Source organism: Apium graveolens, chromosome 7, assembly GCF_009905375.1.
Source record: "Apium graveolens cultivar Ventura chromosome 7, ASM990537v1, whole genome shotgun sequence".
Taxonomy (NCBI): Eukaryota; Viridiplantae; Streptophyta; class Magnoliopsida; order Apiales; family Apiaceae; genus Apium; species Apium graveolens.
Genome location: NC_133653.1, coordinates 138,158,412 through 138,182,473, shown reverse-complemented (window position 1 = coordinate 138,182,473; position 24,062 = coordinate 138,158,412). Strand labels below are relative to the sequence as shown.

Sequence of the window (24,062 nt, the reverse complement as noted above, 5' to 3'; positions counted from 1 at the left end):
CTCTATCTCCAGTCATATGCCTTTAACATCCACTGTCCAGAATCTACATGACCTTATTCTGCTTAATGCCCTGAAAATAAAGATGATTTTTTCTTTGGTGCCCAAACTAAGTTGGGTCCAGAAGACATAAAAGCATTTAAATATTTAACATTTTTCTTCACATAATTGACAGGATTAACAATTGATGCTTTATCATTGACTATTTCCTTGTCACTTTTAGAAGCACCAACATACTTGCTCTTTTGCTTGGTGACAGTGCCACTTTCCTAGCTTTAGGAGGGCTTACAATCTTTGATCTACCGGTGTTCTTACTAACATGATTATTATGATCATGAGATGTATTATATGAGTGTGGAATCAATATAAGTGTGCATAAAAGATACTACACATGGCTTGTAAACAGATTTATTGTACTCAGAAATTTTAGGCATGTTAGGTATAGTATACACATAAGCATTCTTAACATTGTCTACTTTAACCTTTCTACAAGCATGAGTAAGGTGACTAGAAGAACCATAATTGTTTCATAACTTCTTAGGGCCACTAGTTCCTATCCTGCCATTTATGTTTTTATTTTTCTTAGTCTTGGAAGTAAAACCTAGTCCAGAAAAAGATGATTCAGAGTCACTAGCAACAGACATAGGTTTCTTTGCCTTTTGTCTCCTTGAGAGCTCGAGATCCTCAACAAGCATCTCATGATGAATATAAAGATTATCTTCATCAAAGGGCTCAACAATAGCTTTCTTAAACAGAGGCTTCTTAGCTTCCTTAAGAGCATGAGGTATACCAGGGGGATTAACAACTTTCTCTACATGGTCATTTTCAACTACTCTTTTCTTAGAAGCTTTTACAAGTTTTTCACAGTCTAGACCTATTCCAACCTTTCCACCTACTACTTGATCATCTTTGAGCTTCTTAGAAATATTTAAAGAATCAGTAAAAGCATGTAATTTAGTTTCTAACTCTGCATTCTTGTTCTTAAGCTCTACCTCCGTCTCAAGGTGCTTCTAAATTTTAAGCTCTAAATAAATATAATTTTGCTTAAGATTCTCCACACTGACCCTATCTAGAACTAACTTATCATTTTCATCTTTAACTTTCTTTAGTTCTACTTTAAGTTTTTCGACATCAGTCAGAGTACATCTTAGTGTAGTACTACTGTTTCTATACATTTCTTTTATGACATCATGTTGTTCAATGTATTCCTTTGTATTGCATCGTGCCTTAAGATAGTGATGAGAAACAACATTTCCATACACTAGGACAGTTTTCCTGAAGGCGACACAATGTTCATTCTCACACAAGTTATCTAGAGGTAAAACACGAATAATTGAAAATTTTACCTTAAAAGAAGATTCTGCCATCAATGCTAGATTTCCATATTGCTCTTCTTCATCATCGGTGTTATCTCAGCTCTTCCCTTCAGCTATGTAAGATTTCACCGGATACTTCCTTGAGCTACCTAAGTCCTTCTTCTGAAAAGCTTTGCCTTTATCTTTTGCTTGCTGAGACTTTTTGCACTCGGTGGCATCTGAAATTGCTTCTGTCTACCATCCTGTCTTATAACCCGATACAGAAGATGAACTTGACCTTTGACCACGATTGCTGCTTCCAGAACCCCTAAAGCCTTGCTTCCTTCTAAACCTGATGTTACTGAACATCCCATCTAAGTTCGCCATAGTAGGGTCTTCCATACCTTGCAGCTCCTCAATGATGTAGTAGTCAATAGGATTACCAGAGAGGCTGCCATCATACATTTCAGCTTCAAAAAGTGTTTCAGCTTTAGACTTAGGTTTTTCAGTAGTAATGTCAAGCTCTTTGATTTCACTGGCTACAAGAGCAGTTGTCTTGAGTTGTTTATCCTTCTTGCTATCAACTGTACCAACACCATTGATGATCTTCATTTGCTTATGCTCTATCTCATATGTCTTGAACTTACCATAAAACTTATCAAGTGTCATGGTTTCAAAATCAACCCGTTCACGAACAGATGAAGCCTTATTCTCCAAGCGGTGAGGTAGGACCAACATAAACTTCCTGTTGGCTTCTCTCTAAGGATAATTCTTGGCATGAATACTCAATTCATTTAACATCTTGTTCAGTCTTTCAAAGACCTGAGTTCTACTTTCTCCAGGAAAGGACTTAAAAGCCTCATATTGTGAAGTCAAGATATCCAGTCAATTTTGCCTGACATCTTCAGTCCCTTCCATAAGCAATTCTATGGTCTCCCACATGTGTTTGGCATTTTCACAGACCATAATTTGGTGACTCATATCATCATCCATCGAATCCACCAAAATAAGTTGCAGGCCTTCATCCATAGCTATCAGTTCTTTATCACGAGCAATCCATTCTGCTTCAGGACATGACAACCTTATATTAGGAAACTCTGAATGCTCTTTCATTGGCATATATCTTCCTTCTTTTAATATTCTCATATACTCTGGATTTGACGCCTGAATATATAGAAGCATTTTCTTTTTCCATAAATTGTATCTTAATTTATCGAACTAAGGAACCTTAATACGACTGACCTTCTGAGAACTCATCTTTTTAGATCTACGAAAAATTCGCAATATACCATCTCAAAATATGATAACCCAGTCAGTCAATAATACCAAACCAGTCAAGTCAAAACCAACAAACCCAAAATCAGATCTATACACCAGAAGCACTCCCAGACTCCATACAACCAAAATCAACAACACAACTTGCTTATCTAACGGATCTGATCAGTATATCGATCAACAAGCTCTGATACCAATTTTTAGGTCCAAAAGGTACATACAGAGGGGGTGAATGTATATTTTTCATTTTTATTAATTTAATGCAACGGAATATCAAAATTAAAACAAAACAAATAAATACAAAGATTCTGGGTAAATATTCTTTTATTTCAAAAGTATAAATACCCGGAGGGTTTTCTTACAACTCCAAATATAAAAATTCGAAGCTATAAATATAAAAAGAACCAAATCAACAAGCTATAAATCTAGGGTTCTTCTTATCACTCTAAAAATCTAAAACTCTTATCAAATGATATTAAATATAATCAAAGAAGCTTTAAATAATGAGTGTTATGAGTATGTAAGGCTTTAAATGGTGTGAATCAAATTGGACATGACCTCTCCTTGTCAAATCAAGCTTTCAATGAGTGCTGAATTAATTTTGCAAGAGCTTCACACTATTATAAAAATGGAGATATACATTTTCAATCTGCATCTATTGTTTATATAGACTGATAGGTTGGAGAGAGAAGGAAAAGCTACGTGGCTGCTTAGTATCCATTCACTTGAAACGCACAGCTTGCAAGTATACCACTTTGTATCCCCTAAGACTTAATAATGGCTTTACTGGAGATAAGAACTACTCCAAGGAGCCTTTACCATGTTACTTGTGACCTCAATACTCCCTAGAAAGGGTTAGCGACGACTCCAAGGAATCCACACGACTTGCCTTAGTCAATTGTATGCTTACTTGTGACCTTATAGCTACGGACGGGGTTTTTGCCTTAGTTTCTTGCTCAATTCCCCTAACTGGCGACAATGACTCCTTGTGCAACCTAAGTTTCGACCCTAGCAACTAGTACAAGGCTTACTTGTGACCAACAACACCCTAGGATACCATGGCTTGCGACTGGAAACCCTTGTACAAGCTTTGGAGAGATTCTATGGGGCCTAGAGCATGTGCATATAAATTTCTCACTCTTCCTAATTTCTAAGTTGCGACCAAGGCTTCTCAAGTAAGGCTAGGGAGTGATTTTTTCCTTAGAAACATTCTCATACAATCTAAATGGTGACCAGGGGTGTTTCTCAAGCACTTCTAAATTCATTTATGTTCCTGTTTATTCTCTGAGGCTCGTACCAAGTCAAGATTAGTTCCTGTACAGATACACTGAACTATATTACTAGGATATAATTTCTTATATTTAATGTACTGATCAGGGTGACTCCTACTATAAGGTAGTGACCTCTTTGACTTAGTTTCTATAGAGTAATGCATTCCCAAAGCTGTCTTATCTTCAAGTGTTCTCTCTTGAGTCTTCATCGGAATCATAAAAACTGTATTCCCGAAAAAATAATCCTCACTCGACAATATTCCTAATGATAATACTTAGTTTCCTTTCAAGAATCACTGACACCTAGTGTAATGGTTTGGTTCATAGGTGACTAGTTTGGCTCTCAAGCCTTCATACTTTATCTTCTCAAATCATTGTAAAATCTTCTATCAAATATAAACAACGTCACTAAGAATCCTTGAAGTCTTCACACTGATCCTGATAACTGCTTCGAATGACTCCAACTTTTATTCTTCCGATGCCTGAACATATTAATGAACTTCATACAGATCAGAGTTGATGTCTTCTTCACTGTAGCTACCAAAACCATCGTGTTTATGTCCAATAAACAATCTATACTGATTCAAGTGGAATATAGATTATTTCAAAGTCCTTTGTTCTATGTTTAGTTATCCAAACCAGTATTATTGATTTATACATACAGCTTTAAACTGCTCAACATAAGTGCTCATTTTCATTCACACTTTCATCTCTCAACTCCTCCCGAATTTTCTCAAGCTTAGAAGCTTTCAACTTCTAAAGTGTTTTAGGATGTCTAAAATCCTTACAGCAAGCCCTCCATTTCGGGTAAAGAAGCTATCCATAAGCGAGCCATGATTCAGTCACTGAAAGGTATAGTTTTCGTTTTTCCATACTCTCTTAATCATTTTTCCAATAGCCTAAAGAGCATGCTAGATGAGCATGACGACGAGTATTTGAGCACTGTGCACTTTGATACGTTCAAGCATAAAGCGTGCTTGATGAATATGATGTTGATGAGATTCAGTCAAGTTATCCCTGGCCTCACTGTATAGAGATTTACAAGGCCAAGTCCCAGGAGATGACTTGTAACCTAAGTACCACAAAACTGTATGTGTACAAGGAAGCATTAATATCCGAGTTAAGGTTCCCACTACACCCTTTTATTCCCAGACTCCTTGGGGAACTGAAGGTTCACCCATGTCAGATTTACCCCAAGGGGTGGGCTTTCATCATTGTTTTCATTGTAAGGTGCAATGACCTTGGAATTCCTTTAAGTATTTCGATATTTCGAAGCATATTCATGTTGAATGCATCCCCTTCCTCCAGGCTCGGCTAGGTTTTACTGTAACACAGGCCCCATATTCCTCATATTATGAATACTCACTCTCTTCATGACTCGATCTATCAGTGGAATAAAAATTTTGTGGTCTTGGAGTGGAAGGAAGGTGACTGGGCAGTATATTTCAGACGTGATTTTAGCTGTCCCGTAGACAGTGCTCACTCCATTTTTCACCTTACAGATGCTGAGCTCTATGATCATGACCGCCATATTAAGGATTATGACAAAACCCTTATTAAGAATTTGTTATGGAGATAAGCTCATTGAGGCCGACATTATCAGCCTATCTAAAGAGGGTATTCATTTTTATTTAATCTCAAATTGGTCAAGTTTGTTCTTATTTCTATCTTTCCTTTATCTTATATCAGCTACTGAAGCCTTGGATGCAGTGACTGAAAAGAGTGACATTGTCACTGGAAGGGTGGTTAGGGAAGCTACTAAGTAGGCTAATCACATTCCCAAAGTCTCACCATTCTTGGAGACCTCTGGCTCCGGAAAGAAAAGGGTTAAGGATTCGAATAGGAACGTGAAGATCCCCTACGAACCTTCGTGGGGTATATCCACTAATGACTCGTTGTTCAAATTCCATCCCTTGCTCTTAAATGGTTCAAGAATTGCATTACTTCCCCGAACCTTGTTCACGTCTCATCTGGTGAGAAGCTACTCAAGGCCGAGGTGTTAGGGCTCACTCCGTGTATCAGGTACTCTTTAACTTGTTAAATTTTTCATCCAGGTGCACTTTTTATAGTTTTAGGGTGTCTCGGGCCATCCAAGACATCCTCTTGGGGTAGTCTTGGTCGTTCTGGACCCTCCATGCGGAGGACTCAGCCCATATTAGTCTTGGTCGGCCGAGATGAAAATGAGGAATATGGAGGGGAGAAAAATCATGAATGTGTATCATGGATCCAAAGAGTTTCTCCAAATGATGGATGATAATGACGATCAGATGCGTGCTGTGAACCTGAGAATTGGATGGTAAAGGGGCGTCAAGAACGTTCATAGCCTATATGTAGACGTGGTTGAACCGATCCTTTTCACTTGCCCTTGGGCAGCTCCTGTGGTCGATCCATCCGGACTGGCCTCCGGGACCATACCCGAGACCACCCGCCAGCAGTCCTTATCCAGCTCGAGTTGCGGGGGCTTTGGTTCTAAATGAAAAACTCCTTCAGGAAGCCCTAGATCCAAGGAGGCTCTCTATGGGAAGATCCGGGAGCCGGTTTTAGGGAGTTGTAGCTCTTCCTCCGAGGCTGGCTCAGATGAAGATAGTGAGGAAGAGGAGGACGGGGAGGAGGACGAAGTCATTCAGGGAGAGGGGAACAAAGAGGAGAAGGATTCTTCAGATGATTGACTGTGATAGCCTTACATGGCTTTAGATGCCACATGTAGATTTTTATTGAGAACTTTGTTTATTTGAAATTTTATGGTATATAGCCTAACTGTCCCTTAGGAATAATTTGCGATCCTTCAGGATCTTATCAATACATTGTTTGGTTTGATTTTATACTTGTCTTTTATTTTTGGCATTTGGTCCTTCGGGACTTGCATTTTTTAGATGCTCGAACTTAAATAAATCGGTAGACAAGATGATAGAAACACACTTGCATAAATAGATAATATCTTTGAGAAACGAGTTCAACCCTTACATAAGATGGTTTCGTCGACCTTATTTATATACTACTAAGTACTAGGAACATGTTATGAGCGTCCTAACCATAATAAACCTTTAGGTTTGAAGCATGCCAAGTGCGGGGCACATTATCACCATTCAAGGTCTCTAACTTGTAGGATTTTTGTCCTATGTCTTCCTGGCCTTATAAGGCCCTTCTTACTTAGATGCTAGTTATTCTCTTTCCCCGAGTCCTGATGCCTCAACCTTCCTTAAGATCAGGTCTCCTTGCTGGAAGAACCTTTTTTTTCTAAATGAAAGAACCTTTTCTTAACCCTTCTATTGTAATAGAGGGAGGATTTTCATTGATACTCTGCATTGCAGGCACTAGTCTCATCTCTAACCTCATCAATGAGATTGAGAGAGAGCCTCACGCATTATTCATTAGTTTCTGGTTCATAAGCTTCGACCTTAGGAAATCCATGGGTGATTTCTAGAGGTACTACAGTTTAGGCTCCGTAAGCCAGCATGAATGGGGTAGCTTCACTCATCACTTTGCAGGTGGTACGATATGCCCATTGTATAGGCAGCAGCTAGTCCACTCAAGTGTTTGTCGAGCGTTCGACCCTTTTTATAAGTTTATCAAGGATGATTCGGTTAGCAACTTCCGCCTTCCCGTTATCCTGTGGGTGTGTAAACAAGGTGAAGCGAAGCTCTATACTGTTATCAACATATTCCTTTAACTCTGCATTATCGAATTGTTGCCCATTATCCGTGGAAAAGATACGTGGGATATCAAATCAACATATCACATTTTCCCAGAAGAATTGGTTAATTTGCTTGGTGGTTATCTTGGCTAGTGCCTTAGCCTCAACCCACTTTGTGAGGTAGTCTATGGCTACAACAATGAACTTCCTCTGTCCCAAAGCCATAAGAAATGGACCAAGTATATACATTTCTCACATTGCAAAATGGATGGGTGTGATGATGGATGTAAGCCTCTCTTGGGGCTGTCATACTAATAGAGCATGCCTTTGGCATATGTCACATTTTTTTACATAAGCCTTTGCATCAGCTAACATTGTTGGCTAGTAGAACCCCAATCAAGTTATTTTATGAGTGAAGGCCCTGCCCCCAAGTTCTGTCCGCAAATCCCCTTATGGACTTCTTTAAGCGCTTCTTCTTCTTCGAGAGGTCTCAAGCACTTTAAGTACAGAATAACAAAAAATCTTTTGTATAGAAGGCCTTCAATCAACAAATATTTCAATGCTCTAACCGACAACTTGCGTGCCTTCTGGACACCGCCAGGGTGCCATCCATTCTCAAGGTGAGTTTTTATTGGATCTATCCTACAACTTGCATACCAATTGGCGATATTAAATTTATGAAACGTATAGTAGGGGTATTTAGGACCTGAAAGTATATACTTCTCGGGTACTTCTTAATTTCAGATGAGGCGAACTTAGATAGGGCATCGGTCGTAGTGTTCTCCTCTCTCGAAACATGCTCAGCATACCATTCATCAAACTGAGTCAGTATTCCCTTTATGACTCTCATGTACTTGGCCATTGTATCATCCTTGGCCTCAAACTCTTCATTGACTTGAGCAACCCCAAGTCTCTAATCTCCGCATATTTTAAGGTATTTGGCCCTCACGGATCTATCCAAGCCAAAGATGGCTATCAAAGCTTCGTATTCTACTTCGTTGTTCATAGTTAGGAAGTCCAACTTCAAAGCATACTCAATCATGAACCCTTCGGGGCTTTGCAAGATTAGGCCTGCACCACTAGATTTTATTTTGGATGCTCCATCTAAATAGAGAACCCAATACTCTTTTAGAGTCGCACCTTCATCTTTCTCTTTTTCTTCTCCTTTTGGGGTTACTATGTCTTGCCCTTGACTTTTTGGTCGTCAATGGTGCATTCGACCATGAAGTCTGCTAAGGCCTGAGCCTCGATGGATGTTCGAGACTTGTATTTTATATCAAATTCACCTAACTCAATTTCCCATTTTATGAGTCGTCCACTTGCCTTCTGGCTGTGAATAATGTTCCTCAAAGGTTAGTCCGTCAGGAATTCGATCTTGTGGGCCTGGAAGTATGGTCTTAACTTCCTCGAGGCTGCGATATGGGCAAGTGCAAACTTCTCAATAGTGGAAATGTTCAACTTTGCTCTGTGGATTACCTTGCTCACATAGTAGATAGACTTCTGGAGTTTCTGTTCTTCCTTTATCAGGACTGCACTCATGGCTTGTTTAGACACTGTGAGGTATAAGTAAAGGATGTCCTCCGGACTAGGTTTGGCAACAATAGGGCCTCAGTCATGTACTTTTTTAGCTGTTCGAAGGCCTCGGCTCTCATCTGTCCACTCAAAATTCTTCACCTTCTTAAGGGTTTTGAAAAAGGGCAGACATTTGTCTCCGAACTTGGAGATGAACCGCCATGGAGCTACGATTCTTCCAGTCAGCTTCTGGACATCCTTAATGGAATGTGGTGGCTCCATGTCTAGGATGGCTTTGATCTTGTTGGGGTTGGCCTCGATTCTCCTCTTTGAAACCATACGACCCAAAAAAAATTCCAGACCCAACACCAAAAGCACGCTTGACAGGGTTTAACATCATCTTATGGTGCCTCAGCACTTCGAATTCCTCTCTGAGGTGATTAATATGCCAAAACTTGGCTAGGATTTTGACTAACATGTCATCAACATAGACCTCCATGGTTTTTCCAATTAGATGGGCAAATATCTTATTTACCAATCTCTAGTAGGTAGCTCCTGCATTCTTAAGTCTAAAAGCCATAACAAGATAATATGGTTGGTGTCAATCCCAGACATTTCAGCCATCGTCCAAGCAAACACATCACTGTTTTCTTGTAAGAAAGTTGTCAATTGGCCCTTCAAGGGCTTGTTCTGTTAGGTCCAAAAGGTACATAATGTATGTTTTTCATTTTTATCAAATTAGTGCAGCGGAATATCAAAACTAAAACGAAATAAACACACAAAAAGATTCTGAGTAAATATTCTTTTTATTCAAAAGTATAAATACCCGGAGGGTTTGCTTACAACTCCAAATACAAAGATCTACAATTATAAAAAGAACCAAACCAATAAGCTATAAATCTAGTGTTCTTCTTATCACTCTAAAAATCTAAACCTCTTATCAAAAGGTATTAAATACAATCAAAGAGGCTTTAAATAATGAGTGTTATAAGTTTGTAAGGCTTTAAATGGTGTGAATCAAATTGGACATGACCTCTCCTTGTCAAATTAAGATTTTGAGAAATGCAGAAACAAGTTTGCAAGAGCTTCGCACTGTTGAAAAATGGAGAGATAAAAATTCCATCTGCAGCTATTGTTTATATAGACTTGATAGGTTGAAGAGAGAAGAAGGCTACGTGGCACTCTATTATCCATTCATTTGAATTAAACAGCCTGTAATTGTACCACTTGCATTCCTGGGACTTGATAATAGTTTTACTAGCTACTCCAAGGGTGATTCACTATGTTACTTGCGACCTCAATACTCTCTAGAAGGAGTTAGTGGCGACTCCCAGGAACTCCATGGATCTTAATTGCAACCTAGAGTGTGCCAAAGGGGTTGCCTTAGTTTATTTCAAGCTTACTTGCGACTAGGAAGCTAGGGAGGGGATTTTGCCTTAGTTTTTTTTAGCAAGAACTTCTTACTAGTGGCCTTGTATGCCTCTTGGAGACTTACTTGTGACCCTGTTTCCCTTGTAGGAAGTTAGTTGCGACCAATAAGGCTAGGAGCATGGTTACTTATGACCTAGAAGCTCCTTGGAGGAGTTACTTGCGACCATGCACCTTGTAGGAGCTAAAGAAATGATTCTGTGGGGCCTTCAAGCACATGGGAGCATTTCTTTTTCTCCACCATTACTTAGTGGCGACCATGAGTCTCTAGTAAGTCTAGGAGTGCATTTTTCCCTAGAAAATATTCATGTAGGGTGGAGAATAGCTTACTGGCTACTAAAGTCTATAAACATGCACTTATATTTTTATTTTAGCTTATATTTATTCCCTGAGGCTCGTACCAAGTCAAGATCAGTTCTTGTAATTAAATATTGAACTGTATTACAAGGATATTGCTTCTAACATCCAATATACTGATCAGGGTGACTCCTACTACAAGATAGTGATCACTTTGACTTAGATTTTGTAGAGCACTGCAATCCCAAAGATGTCCTGTCTTCAAGTCTTCTCTCTGGAATCTTCGTATAAACCATAAAACCTGTATACCCGGATACGAATCCTCACTCGACAATCTTCCTAATAATAATAATCAGTTTTCTTTCACGAATCACTAACACCTAGCGTAATGGTCTGGTTCACAGGTGACTAGTTTCGCTCTCAGGCCTTAGTATTATATCTTCTCAGATCATTGTCAAGTCTTCTATCAGATATAAACAACTTTATTAATAATCCTTGAGGTCTTCACCCTGATTCTGATAACTGCTTCGAATGACTCCAACTTTATTTTTCTGATGCCTGAACATGTTAATGAACTTCATACGGATACCCGTTGACGTCTTCTTCACTGTAGCTACCAAAACTATAGTGTATATGCCCAATAAAGAATATATAATGATTCTAGTGGAATATAGATTATTTAAAGTCCTTGTTCTATGTTGAGTTATCCAAACCAGTATTGTTGAGTTATACATACAGCTTCAATCTTGCTCAACAATCTCCCCCTATTTGACTATTACACCAGACGGTCAAATAATAATGGAGAAGTAACAGTTTAGAGGATAACTCAACTAACCATAACCAAAAATCTTCAATCAGCTTTCAACTTTCAATCCTGGAGATGGAAAAAATACTATCTTATATCTACCGCATCTTCTATACACATTCAGTTTCAGCAGAGAACATATTCTTCTCTCCCTTATGTAAAGTTGCAGATAGATACGTCTTCCAAATACTATCTTCAATAATCTTCAGATTTTCCCATAAAGCACATAGAAAATATTTTGGAACTCAGAATATCGAAACCCAACAATCTCTCCCACTAAGATGAAGAATCCCCTTCTTAGTACAATAAAGTTGGAAATTCCCCTTCTTAGTTTAAGAAAAAACTATTGAATCTTGATAATCTCCACATTCTTTTATATAATCTCTTCCCCTTAGTTGAGTAATCCTTCAAAATATATCAGAGTGGAATCTTAGGATCAAACAACCAATTGAAAAGATTATATGTTGTAACCATTTCTCACAATACAAGTGTGTGATTTCTGTTTAGTGATCTCACATTGTGTTTCACTCCACTCTACACTTAAGCGTTTGTCCCTCTGTCTCACAAAGTGTCACTCACTCAAAGTTCCAAACATCCAAGTGTACCTGCGAGAAAATTCTTTTCATAGAAAAGTTGCCTTCCACCTTATCATGTGTCTTTAATTTACCATACAACTTCTCAAGTATCATGGTTTTAATGTCAACTCGTTCACGAATAGATGAAGCCTTATTCTCTAGATGGTGAGGTAGGACTAGCATAAACTTCCTATTGACTTCTCTCTGAGGATAAGTCTTTCCATTATAACTGAATTCATTCAATAATTTATTAAGTCTTTAAAAGAATTGTGTTATGCTTTCTCCAGGAAAGGACTTAAATGCCTCATATTGTGAAGTCAAGATATCTAGTCGATTCTACCTGACATCTTCAGTTCCTTCCATAATCAATTCTATGGTCTCCTATATGTGCTTGGTACTTTCACAGACCATTATCTAATGACTTATATCATCATCCATTAAATCCACCAAGATAAGCTACAGGCCTTCATCCAGAGCTATTAGTTCTTTATCACGAGCACTCCACTCTGCTTCAGGACATGACATCCTCATATAAGGAAACTCCGGATGATCCTTCATCGGTACATGTCTTCCTTCTCTTAATACCCGCATATATAAAAGCATTTTCTTCTTTCATAGAATGTATCTCGATTTATCAAACTGAGGAACCTTAATACTACTAACCTTCTGAGAACTCATCTTTTCAGATCTAAGAAAAATTTGCAATATACTATCTCAAAATGTGATAACCTAGTCAATCAACAATACCAAACCAGTCAAGTCAAAAGCAACAAACCCAAAACCAGATCTACACACCAGAAGCACTTCCAGACTCCGTAAAACCAAAATCAACAACAAAACTTGCTAATCTAACAGATCATATATGTATATCGATCAACAAGCTCTGATACCAATTGTTAGGTCCAAAAGGTACATATAAAGGGGGGTGAATGTATGTTTTTCATTTTTATCAAATTAATGCAGCGGAATATCAAAACTAAAATGAAATAAACACACAAAGAGATTATGTGTAAATATTCTTCTTATTCAAAAGTATAAATACCCGGAGGATTTTCTTACAACTCCAAATACAAAGATTCGAAGCTACAAATATAAAAAGAACCAAACCAATAACCTATAAATCTAGGGGTTTTTTATCACTCTAAAAATCTAAAGCTCTTATCAAAAGGTATTAAATATAATCAAAAAGGCTTTAAATAATGAATGTTACAAGTTTGTAAGGCTTTAAATGGTGTGAATCAAATTGGTCATGATCTCTCCTTGTCAAATTAAGCTTTTAAGTAATGTTGACATAATTTTGCAAGTGCTTCGCACTGTTGAAAAATAGAGAGATATAAATTCCATCTGCATCTATTGTTTATATAGACTTGATAGGTTGGAGAGAGAAGAAGGTTATGTGGCATTCGAATATCCATTCATTTGAATTAAACAGCCTGTAATTGTACCAATTGCATTTCTGGGACTTGATAATAATTTTACTGGCGACTAGCTACTCTAAGGGTGCTTCACTATGTTATTTGCGACCTCAATACTTTCTAGGAGGGGTTAATGGCGACTCCAAGGAACTCCATGGACCTTACTTGTGACCTAGAGTGTGCCAAAAGGGTTTCCTTAGTTTATTTCAAGCTTACTTGCGACTAGGAAGCTAGGGAGGGGATTTAACCTTAGTTTTTCTAGCAAGAACTCCTTACCGGCGACCTTATATTCCTCTTGGAGACTTACCTGCCACCCTATTGCCCTTGTAGGAAGTTAGTTGCGACCAAGAAGGCTAGGAGCATGGTTACTTGCGACCTAGAAGCTCCTTGGAGGAGTTACTTGCGACCATGCACCTTGTAGGAGCTAAAGAAATGATTATGTGGGGCCTCCAAGCACATGGGAGCATTTCTCTTTCTCCACCATTACAAACTGGCGACCATGACTCGCCAGTAAGGCTATGAAGTAAATTTTTCCTTAGAACATATTCATGTAGGGTGGAGAATAGCTTACTTGTGACGCCCTCCAAACCCGGGTTAGAAGTTTAGGGCTCACAATACCCACACATACACAATATATAAACCTACTTATAAAATAATATATATGCAATGATCCTAACTTACACAACCACATATCATAACAGGTTAAAGTATGAAAATAAGCCACAACCTTAACTCTTATTACATCGTACCAAATCCCAACCAGTTTAATTACAACTGATAATGAAATTATTCTTACAATCTTACATATTTCAACTATAATGTAAAGCTCCTGCTAGCTCGATCATATTCAACCTGGAATCCTAGTTTGCATACTGGGCTGGGAAAAACCTCGCTATCAACCATTTCCCTTTTTAACCGTAGAATACATAAATATATTCGCAAGAGTGAGCTAACTAGCTCAGCAAGTCATAATAAAAACAACTGAGGTTAAACAATGATCAGTTGAGATGATTCAGAGAAATCAGGTTTCTTGTCAAACAATCATTTGAATTGGATATTCATTTTAAATTTTAAAACCAAGGTTAGGCTGCTGATCAGTCACGCACTAACCCCGAGCAAGGCATACGACTTTGCTCTATAAACTGGATCCAAGGCACACATTGGCCTATTTGACCACGAATCTGGTCTGACCATGAATCTGGTCCACATAAAAAAACTATCCAATTCTAAAATAATTCAATACGATAAATATTGTAATTCAATAAAACAGAATCGTGATTAACATTGATAAAACATTTATCTCAGAGTATAAAGCAATTCATGAGTATCGCCAGGGTATATCAAGGTATGTATGAAGAATGGTTTCAAGCTTGTAAAAGAGTCAGGTAATAGAGGAACAATGGTTTAATGGTTATGCAAAGTTTAGTTCTTTTGATGTGATAAGGTTTCGTAAAATATAAAAGTCTTTATATGTTCAAGCAATTCTGCTCCAGTGTTTGTGTATGATGTTTATGTAATTTTGGAGTAGTATCATATTTGTGTGGTTAGTATCTGAGTATTTAACAATCAATGGTTTTTAAGGAATAAGGTTTATGGCTCAAGGATCAAATGATGTGATCAAGGTTCAAAGTTGGATAATTTGAAGCACATATAATATAAAACAAAACTATTTTGAATACTAGCAACATGTCACGATAAAGTTTAAAAAATATTTGCAATATATCTCGATAAAGGTTCAGGAGCACTTGCCTTATCACAAATGATTCTAACATCACTTGTACTCGTCTAACGATTCTATTCAACCGGCATTTGTCTACTTTTTCTATGCATCGCTTCTATTCACTGATCTCTTGCTTTCTTTTCTACGGATCAGTTCTATTTTCTGATCATCTGCTTTCTTTTTCTATGCCTCTCTTACTCTACTAGGCATCATAAGTATCCATCAATATTCAATCTCTTATTATTCTAAGAGTCACATAGACATTACCAGCTTCTATTTACCGTTCGTTTCACCCAAATCCGATTTACGTATTGAAAGTTATGAAGATAACCATCAAACAATGAACACATAGGCTTATCACATAATAATCAGATAGCAGATAGCACATAACACGCAAAGTATTCGATAAAAATAATTTTTCAAAGAAGGTTCGGATTAAAATGATTTTCCGGGTATTTAATACGAATTTTTAAACATTTTTCGGAATTAAAACGGGTAAACATATCATTTATAAGCAATTTAAAAGGGTTCGAATACCTGAATATGACTTTAAAATCATTTAATAATAATTTTTTAGCATTAAATATATGTTAGAAAAATATTTTAAAGCTCGAAACTATTTTCCAGAATTTTTAAATCAAAAGGAATAATTAAATCCAATTAAATAATCAATTAAAATTAATTAATAATTAAATTAATTAATCAATTAATATTTAAATTTATTGACCAGTTAAATAATTAATTATTAACTAAAATTAATTAACTAAATAATTCAGATTTATTTTTGAATTTTTAAATCATTAAAAGTATTTTCATAATTAAAATAAATAAATAAAAACAATTTAATAAAAATATAAATTTCCAGGGGTAAATTGTAACTTTTTAAAACTACAGGATTCCAAATGCAAGTTTTGAAATTTAGTGCAGAGGGGCAATTTTGTAAAATCTGAAACTTTGAGGACTAAAACTCACCATCTCCAAAACATTGGGGGATGATTGGCAATTTTGCCAACAGCCGCCGCCCAGGTCACCGGAGACGGTGACGGGAATGATTTCCCGATCAAACACGCACCACAAGGTGCAGATATTGTTGTGCAAGACATGCCTGTACAATAACAAGACTAAGTCAAATTGACAACCCTAACTAAGTTGTATTGTAATCTTTGTTTGCACTTTGTATTGTAACATTTGAAGTCTGTTAAAATGTGAAAGAGCAGACTAAAGACTTTTTATGTAAACGGTATCAAACTTAAGAATTCTATCTGGAAGAAGATCAAGAAGATCATGCCTCAGAAGAATTATGAAGAAGCTTGGAGTTGAATAAATCTGTTTTGAGAAAAATATTCTAAGTCAAGAACTCTACAAGTCACAGATTACGTGTTATAGAGAAGTCATTCGAGAACTCCAGAATGACTTATAGAGAAGTCAGGAAAGCTACTAGAGAACTCAGAGATATCGACAAGCCAATTTGAATAAATGACGATTGGAGATATCGACAAGTCATTTCTTTACTAGAGAACTCTGAGATATCGACAAGTCAAAATATCACCAGAGAACTCTGAGTTATCGACAAGTCAACTGGTCACTAGAGAACTCACAGATATCGATAAGCCAAAGTGAAGACATGAAGATGAGAGATCTTGACAAGCTAAATTCTCTTATAGTGAACTCAGAGGCCTCTACAAGTTAAAATAACTATAAAAAAATGAGAGATCTCGATAAGCCAATATACTTATCAAGATGTCAAGGTCTCTATAACTAAACTGGAGACCTCGAGGTAAAACTCAAAGTACAAAATGCAGCCCAATTCAATATCCAAGATTATCAATCAACAAACAATCCTATCAGTTGGATTGACAAGTCTACAAAAAGCAGCTTGAAGATTATAAGATCAAAGACCAAGATTAACTAGAAAAATAAAGTCACAGGCGTACAAGATTAGCAAGATACACTAAGCAAGAAATAGAAAGATTTGATTATCTAAAAATAGGGTTTAGTACATGCTATTGCATGCTATGTAATAACCAGTGTTTACTGATCTTAAAGTAAACACTGGATGCTTTGTCAGTTCTAATAATTTAGATAAGAAAAATCTTGTATTCTCTCAAGAAAGAAGCTAAGCTCTTTAGCAACAAAGATCCTAGAAATTGTATAGCAAAATATTCTTAATTTTAATATAAAATTAAGTGAGTTTTGAAAGATTTGTGTTCACTGTTATTGCTTGTTTAATTTCAATATTAACACATCTCAATGCAAGATTTAATTTACTTTATTCACCACCTTAAACAATTCAAGAAAAGCAGAAAAATATTAAAACACATTCATAACCCCCCCCCCCCCGTGTGTGATTCATTATCTAACAGATATGTTCTTCAGAATACCAGGAATCCACTCGTGTTTTTATTTTCAGCAAAGAATCGACCATTTGGCCGGAAATTTCAGTCAAACATTGCTGCCGCCGTCGAGTTCTTCAACTCCTCCTAGGCTTCATCTGGAATCGTTTGTCCTTCAAACCTATTTCAATCAATTCCTTTTGATACGATCTACACACTGGTACCAACCAGTTCGACTAATAACCCTCGAATCTAAAACGCTTAATTTTCAATTAAGAACATTCATATTATATAAACCCTAATTCTTGAATCAGAGAATCAAACAAAATTTCTATATGTTATTGAACTCCAAATTCATCATATGATATACCAAAATGACCAGAATCAAATTATCTACAACATGCAAGCATCAAATCATACAAACAACATCAAAATCAAAAATTCATATTTAAACCCAAAATAAGCTGAATTTAAAGAAAAATATAGAAAAATACCGGATGATTCTGCAGTGAAATAGGTTATTGAATCTGATAGTACTCTCCAAGCCCTTCATTTTGGTAACTTGAACTCCAAAATCCGATATCAATAACACCTTCAAACTTAGGTTTGATTCTCAAGAACACTATGAATATTATGCTTTTTTCTGAAAATTATATATTTTTACTGTTTGCAAATGATTATCTATACAAAATAAAATACGGTAAGGGCTATTTATAATTACAGAATATTGGTATCTCGTTGGATCATATAGGATATAAAACAGATCCAATTCGGTACCGATTTTAGGATAACTATCAAAACCAGTCTTTTTGTAAATACAGTCTTGGTCTCAGCCCTTTGGTTACACGAATTATTAGAAGATAATATAATAGTTTAATCAAAATATCTCATTTTTCGAAAATACGGGTTTTATCAATTTATCGAAACGAAAGTTGTATCGTAAAATTTGTGTCGGGACTCGCACGGGTAAAACCGTACTCCGCATCGAAAAAGTCAAAACATGGAAAATGCTCGAAATATTCAAATTAGGTTAGAAAGGAGTTTTCCCGAGATTTTTGGGTTATAAAAACGTAAAAACGGTTGAAGTCGGGTGATTCTCAATTATACAACATTATTTAGAATTACTCGGAAAAATAATTTATTAAATCCATAAATCCTTTGTAAAATCATATAACAACATATAAATTAATAGAAAAATATCAAAATTATATATACTTTATTTTGGACTTATAAAATTAAAATACTCAAATTTTATCATAGTTAAACATCCAAACACAAATACCAATTAACAGATAATTTACCAAAATTCACATAATAATCACATAATATTTATTTACTGATAAAAATAATTACACTCATATCCCAGATATTACAATAATGGCTACCAGAGTGTATAAACATGCACTTATGATTTTATTTTAGCTCATGTTTATTCCCGGAGGCTCGTACGAAGTCAGGATCAGTTCCTGTAATTAAATATTAAACTGTATTACCAGGATATTGCTTCTGACAACCAATATATTGATTAGGGTGACTCCTACTACAAGGTAGTAATCACTTTGACTTAGATTCTACAAAGCACTGTAATCCCAAAGTTGTCGTTTCTTCAAGTCTACTCTCGAGTCTTCGTATAAACCATAAAACCTGTATTCCCGAATACGAATCCTCACTCGACAAGCTTTCTAATGATAATACTCAGTTTTCTTTCATGAATCTCTGACAACTAGTGTAATGGTCTGGTTCACATGTGACTAGTTTCGCTTTCAGACCTTTGTACTATATCTTCTCTATTCATTGTCAAGTCTTCTATCAGATATAAACAACTTCCCCAAGTTCCTTGAGGTCTTCACACTGCATCTGATAACTTCTTCGAATGACTCCAACTTTATTATTCCGATTTCTGAACATGGTAATGAACTTCATATGGAACACTGTTGACGTCTTCTTCACTGTAGCTACCAAAACTATAATGTATATGCCCAATAAAAAATCTATACTGACTCTAGTGGAATATAGAATATTTTAAAGTTTTTGTTCTATGTTGAGTTATCCAAACTAGTATTGTTGAGTTATACATACAGCTTCAATCTTGCTCAACATGTTCAAAGATGGTCCCATGTATGTGACCTTTTCTGGGACTAAGGAGTCTAAGGGAATTGGGACTAAGTCCTCCGCTGGCTTCCCACGAAGTTCTTCATTCCCACGGACATCCATGTCTTTTATGGGGAGAACCTGCCCCCACTTTCATCGGGCCTAAATGCTGCAACATGGTAGTCGTATACCAATTGCTGATCTCCTTTCGTCTCACTAACACTGTTCCTAGTCAGGAACTTCAATACCATGTGGCAGGTTGAGGGCACGGACTTGAATGCATGGATCCCTGTTCTTCCTATGATAGCATTGTCAACTAAGATCCTCATCACCGGACAATGGTCGTCCTGAGGAAATTTCAAACCTTCAAGGTCGGGGCACCGAACTTAAGCATCATCTCTGGCTTAGAATGCTTAGACGGCTCTTCGACTATACTCATTACTTCTCTCGCATAAGTTTTTCGAGAGTTCCTTGTAGTCCCAGCTATTTTCGGGCCTCCTGAGATCATGTTGATTACTGGCCCTCAGGGATGTGGGTTACGATCCCTATCATTACCCCTTTAGTCATCATCTCTTCGATCATTATCTCTTTTTTGGCCTCAAGTCTCTTCACCCTTGGTAAAGCATTCAAATTTTCCTCTTCAAATTAAATATTTAATCTCATCCTTAAGTTACCTACAATCATCAATATCATGACCAACATCTTTATAGAACCTACAGTATCGACCCTTGTCTCTTTTTTCGGGGTCTCCCCTTAGTGGCTTTGGCCATCTGAACTCTTTTCCCTTCTCGATTTCCATTAGGATTTGGCTCTTTGGAGCGTTCAACCTTGTATATTCAGTTAACCTTGGTGGTTGATTCTTCTTAGAAGAGGAGTCAGTGCTTTTTCCAGTTCGAGGATACTTGTCCTTGGCTTCATACTCCCGATCCATCTTCCGCTTCTTGTTTCCCGCGGGCTCATTATTGACCACCGTCTTCTTCATACTTTCATCTACCTTGATATACTTTTCGACCCTATCCTGGAGCCGTAACATGCTTTCAGAAGGGCGTTTGGCCAAGGACATCTTGAAGAACTCATCTCTAGTCCCTTGCTGTAGGGCTATCATAGCTACCTTATCGTCAAGATCTGGGACCTTCAGGGCCTTCTTCGTGAATCGGTTCAGGTAGTCTCTAAGGGACTCCTTTTCTCCTTGGACTAAACCCATGAGAGAAGCCAAACTCTTCTCGTGTACTCTGTAACTAATAAATTTCTTGATGATAGCTTGGCTCAAATATTTGAAAGATCCAATCGAGTTGGGGGGTAGAAGGTTGTACCATCTCTGGGCCATGCCAGATAGAGTTTGGGGGAAGGCCCGACACTTAATAGTGTCGTTCACGGCCTGTAATAACAGGGCATTAGAGAATTTCCATACATGTTTTTCGGGGTCACCAGTATTATCATATGCTTTGATGATGGGCATCTTGAATTTCCTTGACATGTGGGCACCCATTATCTCTTCAGTGAATGGTGGGTTTGGATTATCAGGATCTCCCAGGGGCACTAGATCACTTGGATCAGGTCTTGGGGTTGGAGCCCCCTTCTTGGTGTTGGACCTTCCAGGTCTATGATAGGAAGAAAATCCCTTTGTCTTGCTATCTGTTGGGGCCTTGGCGTCTGGTGCATCTCCAGATCATGCTTCAGCCTTTGGCTCTCAGCTTCATGATGTTAGTATTTGTGCCCTAGAGACAACAATATTATGTTTTATTTATGACATTTGGATTATTAATGTTTATGTTCTATCGATTATTCTTTTAATAATTTATTAAGTCTTAATTTACTGCAATATAAATATTAGATTAATATATATCCTTGGAATATGATATAAATTCTATATCTCCAAGTCGTGACTTAGAAATGAGATTATGTGAATAGTATCAATATTCCCAAATATCCCTAGTCGAGTATTATTATTATTAAAGGGATAATAATAATACATTAAGACTAGTGTGTTTGTTGACTGATGATCACATCTCATTGATCATAGGTATAAAGATACTAAAGTCGAAAACACAAGCATATGTAAATATACATTGTGCTGGATAGACCCAATGTGAGATTCTACATGTCTGTTGTGCCATAAGTAATTCTCACAGTGATAATGATGTAGTGGTCCTTTGACTTGAAATCGTTATATTTCTACATGATGATTAATATTCCTTGATTACATCAAAAGTTGCCTTTGACCGGGTAATGATAAAAGTGGACTTCGGGTATATTAGAAATCGTGTGAGAAATATGAATGAAGTAGAAATGATTTAACCCTCATAATTTTGGAGAGATATTATTGGCCTCTTGTCTGAGGTAGACTATGAATTGTGTGGCGCCGCGCTCAAATGTTGATTTGAAATGATAGTCTACTCATTAATCAAGGAAACCTGGGTTAAACCATGAAGAGGATGCCATACAACATGCCTCAAGTTTAATCTATATTATTTGGTTAAAAGGATTATATTATATTATACATTATTCACGAAAGGTTTAATCGATCACCGATTTAATTATTATAACCTGTTAGCAATGATGTATCACTAGATGTCGCTTATTATTTATGATTTTTAAATTAGATTTAAAATTGTTGCCAATGTAATAATAACCTAAATGGTCACACAAAGAATGATTGGAGGATTATTAATAAATTTGGATTTAAATTAAATATAAGTAATTCAAATGAATTTTTTTTAATTAAGTAAGACTTAATTAATTAAATAAATAAGAAATTCGAATTTACTATAAAATCCAAAATTGAGTTATTGGGTGACTAAGTATTATCTTAACCATGAATTAAATATTATCTTTTCGCATGGATCCTGCGTTGGGTTTCGATTTTTCCTGGTTTACAGCTTTAAACTTTGTTTCCGCTGCATTTTATGCCTCGAAACCCAACACATGAGCCCCGATCCTCTCTAGTACATCTTAAGAAATTGTCCCTTGAGTGCTCATATATTTCTGATAACCACTAGGCATTGGCTCCTTACCAGCACGTCTCCTCCTTTGAGCGACTTCATCATCCGACGAGTCAGAGTCTCTAGTGGAGTAGGATCCAGAGAACTTTCGATTCTAAGGGATGGGAGCAAAGCCACAAATGTATAGGGCCGTCCGCCCTTGTTCTTCGCCTCGATTAGAGTGTCCACTTCCTCCAACCCCGGGGTATAGAGGGATCCCGTAAGGTAGGTTGGCGGTCCCTGGGGTCACGATTGTTGAGTACTCATATCCAACAAATTGAGGGTTTATTGTTGTCTGTAGTTGATGAAATTGGGGATTCGTTCCTTGAGAAGATGGGGGGTTCGTCCCTAAGGGCAGATCTTGGATCGGGGGATTCGTCCCTTGAGGTTGAGCCTCAGATGCTCCTATAGGGGTTCATCCTTGGATGGTGGCATAGGTTGAGTGCGAAGGGTATCTCCACTTTTGATGAGATTGTTTGTGATGGGATGGTATCGTCAGTTCCACTGTTGTTTATGCTCCGTGTAAGTACCATGGTTGTTGTTATGTTCATACAGACTGTGTGACGCCCTCTAAACCCGGGTCAGAAGTTTGGGGTTCAAAATACACATACAATGTATAAACCTGTAAATAAACTATTATAATCATTAACCCTTCTTTACAACCACGGATCGCAACAGGTTAAAGTATGAAAATAAGCCACGACCTTAACTTTAATACATCGTACAAAATTCCAACTAGTTTAACCTACAACTAATAATGAAATTAGTCTTACAATCTTGCATAACTCAACTACAATAGAAAGCTCCTGCTAGCTCGATCCAACTCAACCAGGAATCCTAGCTCCCACACTGGACTGGGAAACCTCGTTATCAACCATTTCCTTTTTTTTTTGCTAAATAACCATTTCCTTTTTAACTATAGAATACACAAACAGATTCACAAAAGTGAGCTAACTAGCTCAGCAAGTCATAATAACAATAACTGAAGTTAAACAATGATCAATTGGGATGATTCAGAGGAATCAAGTTTCTTATCAAACAATCATTAGAATTGGATATTCATTTTAAATTTTACACCAAGGTTAGGCTGCTGATCAGTCACGCACTAAACCCGAGCAAGGCACACGGCTCTGCTATATAAACTGGATCCAAGGCACACATTGGCCTAATTCGACCATGAATCTGGTCTGACCACGAATCTGATCCACATAAACAAAACTATCAAATTTTAAAAAAATTTAATATGATAAACATTGTAATGCAATAAAACAAAATCATGATTAACATTGATAAAACATTTATCTCAGAGTATAAAGCAATTTATGAGTATCACCAGGGTATATCAAGGTATATGTATGAAACACGGCTTCAAGCCAGTTGGAGAATCAGGTATTAGATGAACATTAGTTCAATGATTATACAAGGTGTGATCT

General features: G+C 37.0%; 1 protein-coding gene across 1 annotated transcript; it reads right to left on the bottom strand.

Annotated features, from left to right (window-relative positions):
* Positions 1-20,318: 20,318 nt before the first annotated feature.
* Positions 20,319-21,137, bottom strand: LOC141674057 (uncharacterized). Its single transcript, XM_074480783.1, has one exon. The coding sequence runs from the start codon at positions 21,135-21,137 to the stop codon at positions 20,319-20,321; it is 819 nt and encodes a 272-aa protein (XP_074336884.1).
* Between the last annotated feature and the right edge of the window lie 2,925 nt (positions 21,138-24,062).

Excerpts from the sequence above, each read along its gene's own strand:
- LOC141674057 (XM_074480783.1), bottom strand. The coding sequence starts at position 21,137 with ATGGGTGCCCACATGTCAAGGAAATTCAAGATGCCCATCATCAAAGCA.